The sequence below is a fragment of the Mixophyes fleayi genome, chromosome 1, assembly GCF_038048845.1.
Source record: "Mixophyes fleayi isolate aMixFle1 chromosome 1, aMixFle1.hap1, whole genome shotgun sequence".
Taxonomy (NCBI): Eukaryota; Metazoa; Chordata; class Amphibia; order Anura; family Limnodynastidae; genus Mixophyes; species Mixophyes fleayi.
The window spans coordinates 385,254,533-385,271,485 of NC_134402.1; the positions used below are offsets into that span (position 1 = coordinate 385,254,533).

Sequence of the window (16,953 nt, forward strand, 5' to 3'; positions counted from 1 at the left end):
GCACAGTAACAGATGTTATGAACAATTCACAGTAGTGCACACAGTACTTTAGATATAAAATATGACATAGTACTGGGTGACCTACCTGGAAGCCACCACATTGGTGCGTTCATTTCTATAGCAACCAAGTGAGTCATTACTAATGTTATCTCGCTTTCCCCATACAACCTCCTTGTTTATCAGTTTTCTTCCCGTTTATGCCTTGTAATCGCCAAACAAGTGAAACCTCCACAGAGAGCAAAAAATAAGTAACATACATAGTAACATAGTAACATAGTTGATGAGGTTGAAAAAAGACACCAGTCCATCAAGTTCAACCTATTTTGGATCTCCTGCGATCCTGCACTTATATTTGTAATTAATCCAGAGTAAGCAACCGCCAATCTGTTTCAATTTTGAAAATCCCCCCAGACTCAATATTGCAATCCAATTTTTACCCTATATCCACTATTATCCTTTATTTTAAATTAACGGTCGTATCCCTGGATACACCTTTCCGCTAAAAATTTGTCTAACCCATTCTTAAACATATCTATTGACTCTGCCATCACAACCTTCCCTGGCAATGAATTCCATATCTTGACTGCCCTTACTGTAAAGAACCCCTTCCTTTGCTGGTTGTGAAATTTCCTCTCCTCTAACCTTAGGGGATGACCACGTGTCCTGTGTATGGTCCTTGGGGTAAAAAGTTCCCATGAAAGCTCTCTGTATTGACCCCTAATGTATTTGTACATAGTAATCATATCTCCCCTTAGACGCCTCTTTTCTAAAGTAAACATGCCTAAACTGGCTAACCTTTCCTCATAACTTAATGACTCCATACCCTTTATCAATTTTGTCGCCCTTCTCTGAACCCTTTCTAGTTCCAAATTATCTTTTTTATAGAGTGGTGCCCAGAACTGTACTGCATATTCAAGATGAGGTCTTACCAATGATTTATACAGTGGCAAAATTACACTGTCTTCCCTTGCATCTATGCCCCTTTTTATGCATGCCAATACTTTGTTTGCCCTTGCAGCTGCTGCTTGACATTGGGCACTATTGCTAAGTCTACTGTCTACGAGCACTCCCAAATCCTTTTCCATTATAGATTCTCCCAAATTAATTCCATTTAATTTATAGATTGCGTTCTTGTTTTTGATCCCTGAATGCATAACCTTACATTTATCTGTGTTAAACCTCATATTCCATTTAGCCGCCCAATCCTCCAGTTTATTTAAGTCTCTCTGTAGAGAAGCTACATCTTGCTCTGATTTTATTACCTTACAGAGTTTAGTGTCATCTGCAAAAATAGAAACTTTACTCTCTAAACCATCACCAAGGTCATTAATAAATATATTAAAAAGGAGTGGTCCCAGCACGGAACCTTGAGGAACTCCACTTAAGACCTTTGACCAATTAGAAAATGTTCCATTTATCACAACTCTCTGTTCCCTATTCTCTAACCAGTTTTCGATCCAAGTACAAATTTTGATTTCTAGACCCAGTTCCCTTATTTTGTAAACCAACCTCTTGTGTGGCACTGTATCAAAGGCCTTTGCAAAATCTAAGTAGACCACATCTACTGTCCTGCCCTGGTCTAAGTTCCCACTAACTTCCTCGTAGAAACTAATTAGATTAGTTTGACATGACCTATCCCTCACAAATCCATGTTGATTCCCACTAATAATTTTATTGCGTACCAAGTAATCCTGAATACTGTCCCTTAAAATACCTTCCAGTAGTTTCCCCACTATTGATGTCAGGCTTACAGGTCTATAATTCTCTGGTTGTGATCTCGTCCCCTTTTTAAACAACGGCACCACATCTGCTATTCGCCAATCCCTTGGTACTGAGCCTGATGAGATTGAATCTCTGAAAATTAAGAATAGCGGTCTAGCTATTTCCGAGTTTAATTCCATAAGGACCCTTGGGTGTATGCCATCTGGACCTGGAGCTTTATTTATCTTAATATTCTTCAGTCGCCTTTGGACTTCTTCCTCTGACAACCAAGTATTAATTAATGGCATGGTTTCATTTCCATTTTTATGTATTAAAGACACTTACGCGCCACAGTGTTTCTACACGAGAACTGGTATGGTACTGACTCCTATCTGGATATTTCTGAGATTAAAAATAAGACAGTGCTGACAAACAAACTAAAACAAACACTTTTAAAACAATACTTGGGACACACAATGTTACAAATCTTTCTATAAGTGTACTCAATCAATAGCTAAGAAGTTCACTAATAGATCAAATGCAGATCAAAAAGCATTTAGGCAACATACTCCAGCTACATTTAACGTCCTTTATTTTACATCCATATTTATACAGATATACACAGCTAGGAGTGATAAAACCTGATGTATTCTGCTTTGTGTCCTAACAAAACAAAGTGTCAGCAGGGATCCCCTCCATACTATACATTCAGCGAATGTTGGAGATTTATACAAACAGTGCCAGATTAGTTTTGTTTTCCTTTATGATTTGCTGGCATACGTTCAGTCATAAAATATTAACATATTCATTTATATTAAAGTATTTTTCTTACATATGGTTGTGATATTTTTTAGTCATTTTTACATATATGGAATAGTATGCATAGAAATGAGCATATTATAGCACCTCTATATTGAAAATGAGAAGAGCCCACAGTCCCTAATGTTGCTAAAATATTGCAAAAATCTCTTAAAATAGAGATCATTCAGTTTCATTCATACCAGTGGTGGATCTGGGGGGGGAATCGGGGCAATCGCTGTCGGCACATACAGGCAGACATAGAACTCTGTCCAGCCGCTCTGATTGTGTTTTAAACAGTCAGAGCAGCCGGTCAGCCTACTCTGCCTGTGTGTGCCGACAGCAACACTAACCTGCACATAGTGTACAGCCGCCGAGAGCCCATGCTGAGAAGTTAAAAAGAGGGCTGGGTTTAATCCCCCCCCCACCACCATAAACACAGAGAATGAAATTGTATTTCTCAATTTTAGGACTCAAATCCAGATTCTTTCAATTGAAGTTTAATACTGCTGTTTCTTATCCTGTTAACTGCCCCCATTAAAAGGTTTGTCCTGCATGCACAATCTCTCTACTCATTTCCTTTTCGCTGCAAGGTGGGCCTTGGCTTCACCTGGGTAAAACCAACACGGACAATTTACATGGCCATAGAAGGTTGAAAAACATTTTACTTAACAATAAGCTTAACTATATTCTGGCAGACTACCCCCATATGTTTTCTTGGTGTGGAGTTTGGCGAGTAATACAGCATAGCCATGGTCAAGAAGAAAGGTTCTGTGGTTTAGTGCTATGTAAATATATGTGCAGTACTGCTAGCAATACTAACTGTACCTAAATGTGATACCAGCTCAGGAGATAACACACAGATAGATTATGTATTGGGCTGTTAACTCTTGTTCATGGCATAAAATTAAGAAACGCAAAACAAATTGTTCTGAAACTACAAAAACTGGTGTGACGACTAAAGAATCACTTAAGCTCAACAATAAAATATTTATTGACATGTTACATCAAATACTCGTCTGATTCAACAGCAGCTCTGTTGAAATAAAATGTTCAGCTCCCCACTCCACTACAGACAGCTAAAGCCTTTGATCAGGGCTGGCCAGACAGTACTTTTGACCTGACAGCTGGAAGAAGGAGCCAAAGTGCACACAGGAGGAGCAGAACTGGCTGTGCTTCTGCAGACCCCCTTTGTCTCCCTTCCCGAAACATGTCACAGCCTCTACTTCTGTGACCTCCCTGTCTATTCCTCTTTGTCTATACTTGCCCTTCTCTGCATGGGACAGCCTTTCCCTGTCTCATCCTCCCCCTTAACCATGTGACGGCCTAACGCTATGTCTCCCCTTCTGCGTGACAGCCTCTTCCTGTCTTCCACTCAATCACCTCCCCATGTGAGTCCCCAGCAGACTCCCCCTTTTGTCCCCGCTATAGATGACAGCCTTCCTTGCGATGTGTGACATCCTCTCCCTTTGTCTCTCCCTCTCTCCCCTACCCTTTTGACAGCCTCTTCCTCTGACTCCACTCCCTCCCCCTGTGACAGCCACTCTCTACTCCCCCAAGTATGACAGAATATGCCACTGTCTTCCCTTTCTGTCTCCTCCACATGCGACAGCCTTTACCTGTCTCACCCTCCCCCTTCTGTGTGTGACTGTCAAACGTGGAGGGGAGTGACGAGGGAGACTAACTCTTCCTCAATCTCCCAGTCTCTCATCATGTGATATCCTCTCCCTCCGTTATTCTCCACCCATGTGTGTGAGCCTCTTTCTCTGTCACCATCCTCCTTCAGCGTGTAACAACCTACCGCCAACATGAGTGCTTCTCTCCACTTCCCCCTCCTTTCCTTCTTGTGTAACAGGTTCTTCTTCTATGTTCAACAGCCTCTTACTCTCCCATTTCCTTCCCTCCAACTGCCTCCATTTGTGACCGTCTCTCCTTCTGCGCCCCCCCCCCTCCACATGAAATAGCCTCCCCCATATGTCATATCCCTCCACTCTGTGACAGCCTCTTCCACTGTGTCCCATGGGGTAAGGGTGGGGGACCATTCATTTAAAGGGGGCAGGGGTTACTAATATATTTGTGTGCGCTATTCAGTTGATGGTAAGATGATTGAGGTGGTGATAGTGGTTTTGGTGAGGTTAACAGAATGGTAGGCCATAAAAAGGGCTATTTATTAAATGTAAATACTATTAATTTAATGTTGGGACTGGTTGGAGGGAAAAGTGTCTATTTATTAAATGTGAACACTTAATTAAATTTTGGAAAGGTGACTTAAATATTAAATGTGGGTGCTATTGATTTAATGTCAGGGCTCAATGGGGGGCAGGGAGGGGTAGAGTTATTAAAGTAATTCTATAGTTTTCAAATAAGCATTGCATAGGCGATTGTATTGTGTTTCTAACGCACAAAGTGATTTATTTTAGCAGATGTAAATAGTCAACAATTCAATACATTATTATATTATGATACAGTACAGTACAGTCAATACCAAAAGATACATACATACCGCTGCGCTAACCACAGGCACCCCTGGACAGTGATTCACCTTTGAATACTGTGATCAGTGAAGACTGAGGCTGGTGGGGGTGCAGCTATGATTATATATACAGTCAGTGTTATGGAGTGAACAATAGAGATGATGTGGCTTGCTTCTATAAGTTCAGACTTCACATGGGTCCAGGGTAATCAAGTCATAGGCTGGTTCAATATAAGGAATCCAAAGGAGGGGGTCATCTCTCCAGGGGATGAGCTCTGATCTTCCCGCCAAGATTACTAATCCTAATAGTCCATAATTCCTTAACATTAATAACTAGCGTATGCACTCTGCGATCCCTTCGCAGAGTGAACCGGACAGTCGCAAATGTAAAGGGGATTAGTATGGTATCAGACATGACACATTTATTATGACCTGAACCTTAAATAACACTAAAGTGTGCATATAATCATAATATATAAAATAATAATAAACCAAATACTGTCAGCTCATAAATCACATTGGAATGGAATCTATAAATATATATGTGAAACTAAATGTTAAAGTGCGTGTACATTTTACCATGCGATCGCACCATGCCACGTGTTACGTGGCGTACGGATCACAATTGCACGGCAAAACAATATTAACCAATATACTTTCGTTCATCCAATTATACGACTTTGACAGAGTGTTCACCAGTTGCTTTGCTTTTCAGGAGATGAATAATACCTATTTCTTTTCCAAACAGGGCCCAACATTCCAAGGATCCAGCCAAGCAGCACCTGAGCGTAAGACACCACCACCAGCAGATGCAAAACAGCTGGAGAAAGCATAATTGTCTGTCAACTGTCCCGATTCTGGTAGGTCAGTCTCAATTTTATGGGACTGTCCCATTCAGCCAGGTCTATGCCCCAAACATGGGGAACAGGCTGGGGCTTTTTAGCACTGTGACAGGAGCAGTTTCCTGTAGTGTGACCAGCCCAGACTATCATTGCCCAGACTATGAGCGTTGGTGCCTAATTCTGTTATGGGGGGACAATGCTGTTTATTTATTTCTTTTGTTAACATACTTTAAAAATGCCAGTCATCATCATCAAGAGAGAAAGTGGGCAAATATGGCCAAAATAGTCATACTATAAAAATATTACATACAGTATTTACAAGAAGACTTCCTGCTCTTAAAGTTTTTCAATAAATTGTCCGTCAAAAGGAGCACGTGCAAATGCTTGCGCATTGATAGAAATGGCAGTGCAACAGTCTTAATAATTTCTTATCCTGGTTATCTGGGTTTGATGGGGGATCCGGACACCTGTAAAACACCTCTGAGTGATTAACCTATGTGCTGGTAGAAGATGATTTTTTTTTTTTATAACTCAGACGTGTTGTATTCGCATGAGGTCATGTTTGCTTCACATGCTTGACACTTGACATGTACAATTTATTGTATAGAAAAAAATGGGACAGCTTAAAGCAATATACTCATCTCTGAAGTAAGTTTTGTAACAAACTTGATGCATCTCCTGAAAAGAGTTCCTGCAAGCCTGTTTATGGTTATACTAGTTACAGTGCTCCCACCTTAGCCAAATGTTAAGCACATAAAGTGAATAAGCGCTTGTCCCCATGTGCTTTGTATCGGTGGTAGTCACTATTACGAATGTTGAAATCCCGACACTACTTACCCCGGCACGATTACAGCGAATATCTCATTGCCGACTGAATGGAAGCACTGACAGCTTCAAACAGAGACTTTAGTAAATTGCGGCAGCTGAAGATCTTGGCAGCGTCCGATGACGTCAGATTGAAGGGACACACTCTCATCCGACCTCTTAAGGTAGTAATTTGAAAAGGCGCCGCCTGTACAAGGTTTAATAAGCCATGTACATTGTACAGGTGGCGCCTCTTTAAATTACTACCTTAAGAGGTCGGATGAGAGTGTGTCCCTTCAATCTGATTTAGGTATCTCTACCTAAATATATATTTTTCTTACAACTTTGCAGCAGCACATTGTATCTATGTGCTAAGCCCACAGCATTTAAGCGGCAAGTGCCTCTATCTCCTACAGCTTATAAGTTTCAGCTTGGTTAATAATCACAAATGTGTATAGCAACTATTTGAGATTGAATGACACGTGACACTACATCTCTCCTACCACTGTATGCTGTAAGACGTGATGTGTTCCTTCAAATGTCAACCGAACTTAAGTGTTTGTTTTGCAGGCTTGTGCAAAGCAGTCTACTGCTTGCTGAGAACACAGTAGAATCATAGGCTGCAGAAATGATGGGGCCAGGGTGCAGACAGAGCATAGTGAATTGCATTTCATACTTGGTGCTCACATGCAGACAGAGAAGCCATATAACTCATAAAATATTAATTTAAATGTGACAATCCTCATTGATGTCTTACTTTTGATGTCAAGATTTATGGTCACTGATCTTCAAATACTAATGTACATTTTAAAATGCTCTGACCCTTCTTTTGTTTCACCATTTGAAGATATATTATTTTATATTGAATAGAAGCAGCATGAATAATAGCCATTTGCTTACCTTATTTAAAAAGGTAAGCAGTCCTGCTTAAGTACGGTTCAATTTAGCTATTTGTCTGAATTTATTCAGTAAATCTTTCTCTACAAAAAAACTAAACGGCTTTTATTAACATAAAAGGTAGCCTTTATCCTGTTAGTAGCCAAATTAAAGTGGACAATAATAAATAAGACAATAATAAATAAGAAGCAATAACTTTCAACAAAGCTTTTCTGAGACAGGGGGTATTCAAATGTCAGCGAGGTTTTATTTTGACTGTGTTAAGTCATTTTAATGCTGTTTTTTTATCATTTTCGAGCGGGTTAACTTTACCCGCAATTCAATTCCATTTTTAACGCTATGGTTTTTTTTTATCAAACGGTCTCTCGCGCTCCAGTAGAAGGTCTATTGAAGGTATAGGGTGTGCGAGAGGCAGCCGTGTTAAAAGCTATTCAATTGTTTTTTTGTGGCGAGTAAAACAGGAAAATATACTGTTTTATCTCGCACCTCCTTGGGGTGTGTTAAAAATAAAAAACCTCTGAAAAGTATTAGAAATCATGTAAAAATGTGGAAAAAAAAGTTAAACTTATGTTTATCACTAATCCCTAACTTGTGTAAGTTGATTTTCTTGCAAAAAAATAATGAAAAAAAAATGAAGGTAGTAATGTGTTTTGATATTGTATAGATGATTGTATGGTAAAACATAGTTCAATTAAAAAATATGCTAAAGAAAGTACTGTAATGTAGATATTATCAATGTGTAATGCAATCTAATGTATGGAAATGTATGCAAAACCTTTTTTTTTCTGCTATACATGACTGTGTTAAAACTCCTCTTCACTCCCCTAAAATCTTGCGAACACAATTTTTAACGCTCGGGGACAGCGTTCCCTCTTTTTCAATTGAATTACATGAGTTTTCCCGCTGCGCTAACTCAAAACGGTCACTATTGCCGTTAAAAACCAGCAGGAGATTTTTTTATTTTATTTTATTTTTAACACGGTGGGGATCAAAAAAAACTCGCCAACAATCGAATACCCCCCATAGGGTGTTAATTCTGTCAAGATGACCTCTACAAAACATATGCTATTTGTAAAACATGGTATGTTTATGTTAAATTTCTATACACAGAAGTAATGCAATAAGCGATAAATATTAGTATATTGATGGTCCAGGAACAGTGATGGGCTACTGGTGGCCCTTTATGGGTTTATACAAGTATACTCTATCTACCTCCTAGTCTGAAGTCACACAGAAAGAACAGTTCATTTTCCCAAACTGGTAATGCATGACTAGGTAGTTATTGGCCCATCTACATAGACCCGTAAAGGCAAAGTCTGTAAACAACACGAGTTACGCGCTATTGGAGTCTTGCTATCCCTGTGGTCACTGTGTAATAAACAAGGGCTCTTTCACCTTTGCTTTTAAATATTTGTATTTTTTAAAATAAACAATGCAGCATTTGCGATCTGAGCAGTGATGACCATCAATCACTTGCAATTCTCCGCAATTTAGCCTCATGTGTTTTATCTGCAAGTGACAAAGTTACTTTGGTTCAAACCAGATTCCTTACTTTAAAATTAAATGTTCCGATACTTTATCATCACCAACATGTTAACCAATGTAAACTGCGGTTCTCACCATAACCTTATATATTCACAATGATTCCCCACCAATCATGGAATTAACCATGGTATTGCAAGCAAAACTTATCAACGGTTTGGTGTTTAACGTTAATATTACACTATGACAAACTACACTGCATGGGCTACAAGATGGCAGCAAAATCTTCTGGCATCGAAAAATAATGTAGTGCTTGGTGCATATGTATACTGAAAGTACATATGATGGACAGTGAACCTAACCTAAAAGGTTAACATTAAAAACATATCTTATGAACAGCTATGGGATTCCTTCCGATAATGAGCCCTGGGCGGGTATCATAATCATAGGGGGGTATTTAATTAGGATTCGTGGCTGCGCTTGTAAAGTGCCATTACGGTACTGCAACACTGCATATTTCTGTGCGCTACCCGGGGTGAATCCACGATGTTGCGGTAGCGGGACCCATGTGGCCGTGCGTAATGGCAGCCACGAATCCTAATTGAATATGCCCCATAGTGTGAATTGAATTTGTGACAAGCGTTTATTACTCTTACAAGACAATCATTTCTCCCAAGCTTCTGTTCAACGGATAGCAGTATTCCACTTGTTCTGGAATTTCACTTCCTCTGAGAAGTACACGCTTCTGAATGTTACAGAGATGGAACAGTGAGAGGAGCTGTCACAAATCACCCTACAGGTTAGGTTATCAGAACCTGTTGTTGACAAGAGCTTCACCTTTAGCAATCCCCTTTCCCATGGAACCAGATATGTTCGCCGGTACTCAGTTGTCCCAAGGACTTAATCTCGAGTAGTGATAATTTAACCCAGGTAGGTGGGCACCACAAAGGATTTGGCAGTGGGATGCTGAGCAGAGATCTCTATGGCAACAGGAATGAACACCTGGACCAGAATATACTGAGTTGCAATAGAAACATAGAATTTGACAGCAGATAAGAACCGCTTGACCCACCTAGTCTGCCCATTTTTTGTATAAACCTAAGGTACCTTAAACCCTATTTGATCCTTTATTCTTTATATGGATATTCTTATGTCTATCACAAGCATGTTTAAACTGCTCTACTGTATTAACCTCTACCACATCTGATTGGATACTTATTCACTACCCTTTCTGTGAAGTAGTTTTTCCTCAAATTTCTTCTAAACCTACTTCCCTCCAGTTTCAGTGCATTTCCTTGTATTCTAATACTTCTCTTTCTTTGCAGAATGTTTCCTTCCTGTACCTTGTTCAAACCCTTGATATATTTGAAAGTTTCTATCATGTCCCCCCTTTCCCTTCTCTGCTCCAAACTATACATATTAAGATCTTTGAGTCTTTCTGGGTAAGTTTTGTGTTGTAGGCCATGCACCATTATAGTTGCCCTTCTAGGCAACCTATAGGATGTAGTACCAAGCTCCCCCAGTATAACAGTTTGGCAGTGTAGAGTAGAGAATGGAGCTGGGGAGCAACACAGTGCAAGGGACTGTGCCGGAGCTAGATCGAGCTGTTAATCTGGATGATGAAACACCGCTGACACAAGTATGTTCGATGGAGCAGATAGCGGGCACCACGATCCTGCGGCTGGGAGGTGGTCTCGCAGACGAAGGCTAAGTCAATCAACAGGCATGGTGTCGGTCCAGGCAGTGATATACGTAGTCTGGGTCACAAGCAAAAACTCTATCCAGATAGCGATCAGGGGTAGTCAAGAAGCAAGTGTGTGAACGATATAACTGGCAAAGGCTCAGTGAAACAAACTGGTGTTAAAGCATTAGTAGCCAATCAGGGGAGGTGTCAGATTGAACTGCAGGTGAGTGGAGTTAATGTGATCACACCCAGGCTGACAACAACACTGCAACAGCCAAAATGAAAACAGCAGATACCTGCTGTTCTTAACGGGAGCAAAGAAACTGGGAATAATATTATTATAAAAATAATCAATACTCTATAAATATCTAAAATGTTGAAATAAATATGCAATTTACAGGAACATAAATAAGAGCTACAGAATGGAGTCTCTAGGGTATATTTACTAAACTGCGGGATTGAAAAAGTGGAGATGTTGCCTATAGCAACCAATCCTATTCTAGCTGTAATTTTGTACAATATACTAAATAAATGATAGCTAGAATCTGGTAGGTTGCTATAGGCAACATCTACACTTTTTCAAACCCGCAGTTTAGTAAATTTACCCCAGTGTGTTATTAAGCACAATGAGGAGTTTAAAAACTGGGAATTTTTGGGAATTAACATATTTTAGACAAATGGATGAAGGTCTTTTCCCTTTACAGACAAAGGTATCCAGGAGGTGTAGGAAAAGTCTAAGACAGGCCTGGCTGCGTCACAAAGGGACACTGGCTCAGTAACACATACCTACAGTATATAGGACTGAATTGTAACAAGCGCTGACATTGGAATACGCAATAAAGAATAAGGGAAAAAGGATTAAGCTACTAAGCTCACTCGAGCATGGACATCAAATGCAGAATAGCTGATCTCCTGCTGCTCTTCTTTGTATAAAATGTTAGTAAACAAATATCAGAATACAATTTAAATTAAGAAATTGTGTACCTGTTTCATGTCCATAAAACTCACTGACAAGTTGAAAGCCTTGCCCATATTCAAAATGATGTTTTGCCATCCTCTCAATACGTATTCGGTCATCATCACGTAAACTAAGGCAAAAAAAGAGGGTAAAAAAAATGTTTTACATTAGTAAAATACTGCTGCATGGAAAATAAAAAAATACTACTTTGGATCCAGTGAAGGATCAGTGAAATGGTCAGATTAATGAAAGTTTAAAGTTATGCAGTAAAATACCAGATTCTTTTGGGTAGATGCTTCCAAGAACAAGACCTGATCAACCACCTATTTGTGTCAGTGCTGCTAGGTCATCTCAAGATGTACAGCATTTCAGAATATGCTTGAGATATACAATATGCCAAAATGTATGCAGAGGAGACACATAATTAACCGTGCAGTAAATAAAAGTATATTTTTGACAGAGCTCTAAAATATATTGGTTGCTCACTGGGATAATTACTGAAATTGAGTCAGAACTGCAAAGAACAAGAAATATCTTTGTACTAGTAAAAAAATGAAAGAGTGTTAATTGACCAAAATGAGAGTGTTGTGTTTATAAGAACCCCCAAATTCAAACCAGATTGATAAATCATTGTCTGGAGCATCTGAGGCATATAACCACCTAAGCAATTCGGATTTTCTACATGTTTACATACTAATAAAGGCAAAGGTGTCTTCTATGAACTGGGGAAAAAACATGTTCCCACAGTGTATTTCATTGGCAACTTCTTTTATCTGTTTGCTTAGTGCATAAATAAGTGTACGCCCTCATAACGCTTATAAGGACTGCCCAGTAAAAACAATTCTTCCTGTTGCAGGAATGTTGGCCCAGAAGGAACAGGACATTTTGGAAAGAGCAAAACGGTCACAACAAAAGTCTTGCCTACTATACTTTAGGTCACAGATTATACTTTTACATATTTCTCCTAAAATACAACTCGGTCTAGCCACAATTATGCTTTAATCAAGAAAGTAAAGTGGCATTGGATCTATTTAATTTATGTGTCAACTGTACATTTTAATGTTTTTTATTACACTGAACTGTGCCAATAAATAGGGTTTTCCAAATAAAGGACCTCAAAGTTAGGAGTAAATCCAAACAAAATGAGCAATTCTGCATCTTGGCAAAACCAAGTTGCATTGCAGGGGGAGCAGATTAAAAATGTGAAGAAAGATTTAGAGTTGAAATTGTTGTTAAAATAAAGCTGTCCAATATTTGTGTGCTACACACAAAAGCAGTTATAATTTTTGGTGCATACAAGAAAAAATTGCATTTGTTACCCTTGCATCGCACAGGTGTATTCAGGTACAAATTTGCTTCCTTTAACTGGATTTGCATCTAAATCTACATGTATTGGCACGCACTGCATTATAAACTGAGCACAAAAATATGGGGGTAAATGTATTTTACTCTGATATTTTAAAGTCGCCGGAAATCGGCAAGTTTACAGCTAAAATTTAAAGCGGCGCTGGCTTGTAAAGGCAAACTTATTACGGTAAATTTCTCGCTGGATTTCAGCTCGCAGCTCCCTGAGCTGCGAGCTGAAATCCAGCTAACTATTACCGTAATAACGGTAGTAGTTTTAACGCGGCTGGGAATCTGGACAATTGAATTTGCCCTTTACATTTAGTCATGAGAATACTGTTCACTGTTTTTTTGTTTTAAGCATACATGCCAACTCTCCCGGAAAGTCCGGGAGACTCCCGAAATTCGGGTCAGTCTCCTGGGCTCCCGGGCAAGCTGGCATTTCTCCCGCATCCCAATCTCACCGAGAATCGCGTCATTTGATTCTCGGTGAATCACGCCATTTTGGAGGGCGGGAGGGAGCCAATCGTGTCATTTTGGCCCCTCCCCCGCGATGCAAATTACGTTTTTCGCGGGGGGGAGGGCAAAATGACGCGATTGGCCTCGTCCCGCCCCCTTGTTTCCGGGAGTTGGTAAGTATGGTTTTAAGTGATGGATTCGCTGAGTAGTTTACAATTACTGCATTGATAAAGTATAGAACATAGGGAGATCTCATGGATGTTAAAAAATCTCAACTCAATGTCCTGACTTCATAGTACAGTACTCCCTCTTTACGCCATACCACCTTATAACACCACCCTCACTTACCACCAAGTCTGCCCAAAAGTCCATGCAATGCATTCAATTCCATGTTCTGTCACACTTTTTATAACACTGCCTTTGCTATAGCAAATATGCCAATCTTGTCCCATGTTTTAAACTGGCAGTATAAAGAAGCAGACCACCGTGCATAAAATACCTGTATATAATTCTCACTTTTTATTGTAGGAGCTGCAACAGTCTGTTACTACTGCTTCTCTCTCTCACTCACTCTCACTGCTATGGCACTTTACACTGAGCATTACCGTTGATAGTGTTGTTTTAAGTCTAGGCAGCCTAAGCTCAGCTGCACAAATGAATGGAGGAAGAATGAGAGAGGATAATATAAAACAGGAAATATTTTTGCTTTAACATTTGTAATATTGTATTTCCAAGATGTGTGGTTGGTTTCAGTTCTTTGCTTTCCAGCTTAAAGTAAAGGGGGATATGGATGGTAAAGACATGGGGGGGGGGGCTATGTGGAGAACAAAAAACGTTAATTATATTAGTTCAATCTGTTTTTAACACAATCATCCAGATAGATGCTTATTTGATGTTTTAAAGACACAAGTGTGTTTTATGTAAGGGTGTCAGGTCAACTTTAACTACTGTCCACAGCTAACCACAGGGTCAGAAAGCCTTTGCATAGGCTTCTAACAGATTTGTTTTTACTAAACAGACAATTCTCTTGATGAACATGGCCGCTTTGAAAAAATCCTATGTGTACATCACCAAAGCCAGAAACTTGGTTAACGAGATCTAGAAACAATGGAAGTGCTCAGAGGCATAAAGTACATTCTGTACAACAATTCTTTCATGTTTACTTTAGTCTCAAATCTGAACAAACTTAAATGTTAGTTAGGAATTGTAGAGAAAAAAAAAAATGTTCAATATCACAACATGGATAAGGAACAGAAGTATTCTTATCAAAGACAATCGGGCTGATAACAAATATTCATTCTTATAGACAATACCAGCTTACAGCTGTTGTACAAGTAGCTATTGTTGCTAGCCAGTATAGCCAAGTAGTGACCAAGAAAAGGTCAAATAAACCATATAGAAAAGGGGTACAAAATCTGCAAGGAAAAGTCAAGTCATTAAGGTCAGGGTAGTCATCGGGGAACAATTCCAGCAATTACGTGAAGGTCACTAAATTAATCCAAAGATAATAGCACCTAGGTTTGGGAGCAAACATCTATCTACCTAAACATAGTGTTTCAGCCAATTATTGGGCTTATCAAACGATAAATGACCGATTGGCTCGATATCGCATTAGTGTGTACACTGCAACGATGAACGATTTTCGTTCCAAAGCACATCGTATTGTTTCATTTGATTTTTAAACCAACTAAAAATATTGTTCAACGATGGAACGATGTCATTCCAATTCTGCAGTGTGTATGCCCTCATGACAGGCTGTGTCCATAGAGATCTCTAGAGTGTGCAGAGACACAATCTTTTCAGCCAATGGTTATGACAGATGAAGAGCACAGATCTGAAGGTAAATAGTGTAAAATGTAACAATCAGTATGTAACGGCATGCTGATTGGGACTTTTTCTTTTAATCGTTAAAATGGTTATGGATATCGCATTGAGATAAATTTTGCATAGTGTGTACCCAGCCTAATTGATGCCAGTCTTGGATTCCATGATTCCAGTTGGAGGACTGTGACCACATAAGAACTATGGATTACAATAATCACAGAATATTCCATACCAATGAGGCCAGACATTGTACCAGTGGCGTGAATTATACATAGCTCAACAATCCCCCTTCTCAGACATAGAGATGTGTCCACAGATATGGAGTGGACATACTGTTAATATGGAGCGCTACACTGCATCTCCCATCTTGGTAATATTGTCCCCTGTAGTCTAGTGAAGACAGGAAGCGGTGCAGCCTCCAGGAGGAGCCTGCTGCCACCACAGGACTCCTCTATGGCATCTAGAACCACATTCCTTCTGGGTAGTTGTCGCTGCTAATGTACTCCCATGCTGGTACACATGGGTTGGTACTCCTGACCGCTTACGATGGATCAGGTGCTGTTGATATGTATCCCTCCTGGCCTATCACACGGGCCAGTGCTGCTGGGTAGTGGAAGAGGGGTGGCACTGGAGAGCTGGGTCCAAACCTCAGAAACAGCCGGAGGACGGATTAGATTTAGGGCCTATTCTGTAGGTCACAGGATTACAGCAATATTGAAGAAGTTGTCAAGCAGAGTCTTGAAGCAAAGAGTGATGTATATTTCGCTCAAGTGTCCTGATAAGGACAGTTGCACTGATTAAAGGTATCAGTGGTCAGGTCAGATGGAACATCAGAATGATACATTTCAGTTTACAAGGGATCTCTTTTTATACAGTTTTACAGGCTATTATTAGAATTAGGATACAGTTGGTTTACCCAAACATGGATTTACATGCAATGCAAAGCTAACAATATTTACACTCATCTGTGATATCCTAAAGCCTTGCTGTGAATTCCTTCATCTTAATATGGACACACTAGACATCTAACAGCAAGTCTAATTACCCCTTCCTTTCCCTTAAGGGGTATTGGACACTCACCTCAAAAGGTCTAATCAACATGAGATTAGCATGGGTGCTTTCTTCCAACAGTTGCAGAATACACTATTGCTCCAAAGAAAAAAATTCCCCAAGAAAAGCTGCAAACCCCAAACAAGGCATTTCCTTAAAACAAGATCTACAAAACACTTTCCAAACAAAGGCTTATTGCATCAGACATATACATCAGAAATAATGCATTTCCTCTATCAAGGTTAAAACAGAAAAAAAAATGGATTTTCTCCCCTGTTCTCAGAAATAAAGTATTCCAATATCAAAATATACACAATTATCAAAAATAAGTGCATTGGGAATTATAGAAATATGCATCCTGCTCTATTTCCTTTAAATAAATTTATACCATAAGTTATTTCTAAGTGATTCAGTCACACTGCCATACCTTAATTACCACAAAAATTAGAAATCTGAATTTAATGCCTCACTGTTTTGTGCATAACATTACTTGAGATTTTTATATTCTTTTTGTACAGAAGGAAACATGATTGAAGATTGAACCATGTTTCTTATGTGTTTAACCTTTCAGGTGACGGCAATACAAAATAAAAAAAATATAAATTTTTTTTTCAACAAAACAAAACACAATCCGTGA

The 16,953-nt window shown here is 39.4% G+C and overlaps 1 protein-coding gene across 1 annotated transcript in view; it reads right to left on the reverse strand.

The window, feature by feature from the left end:
- MSH3 (mutS homolog 3) overlaps positions 1-16,953 on the reverse strand; it is a 145,916-nt gene that overhangs the window by 97,953 nt on the left and 31,010 nt on the right. The window contains exon 9 of the mRNA XM_075180088.1: positions 11,666-11,769. Coding sequence (XP_075036189.1) covers positions 11,666-11,769 — 104 coding nt within the window. The remainder of the gene's footprint in view (positions 1-11,665; positions 11,770-16,953) is intronic.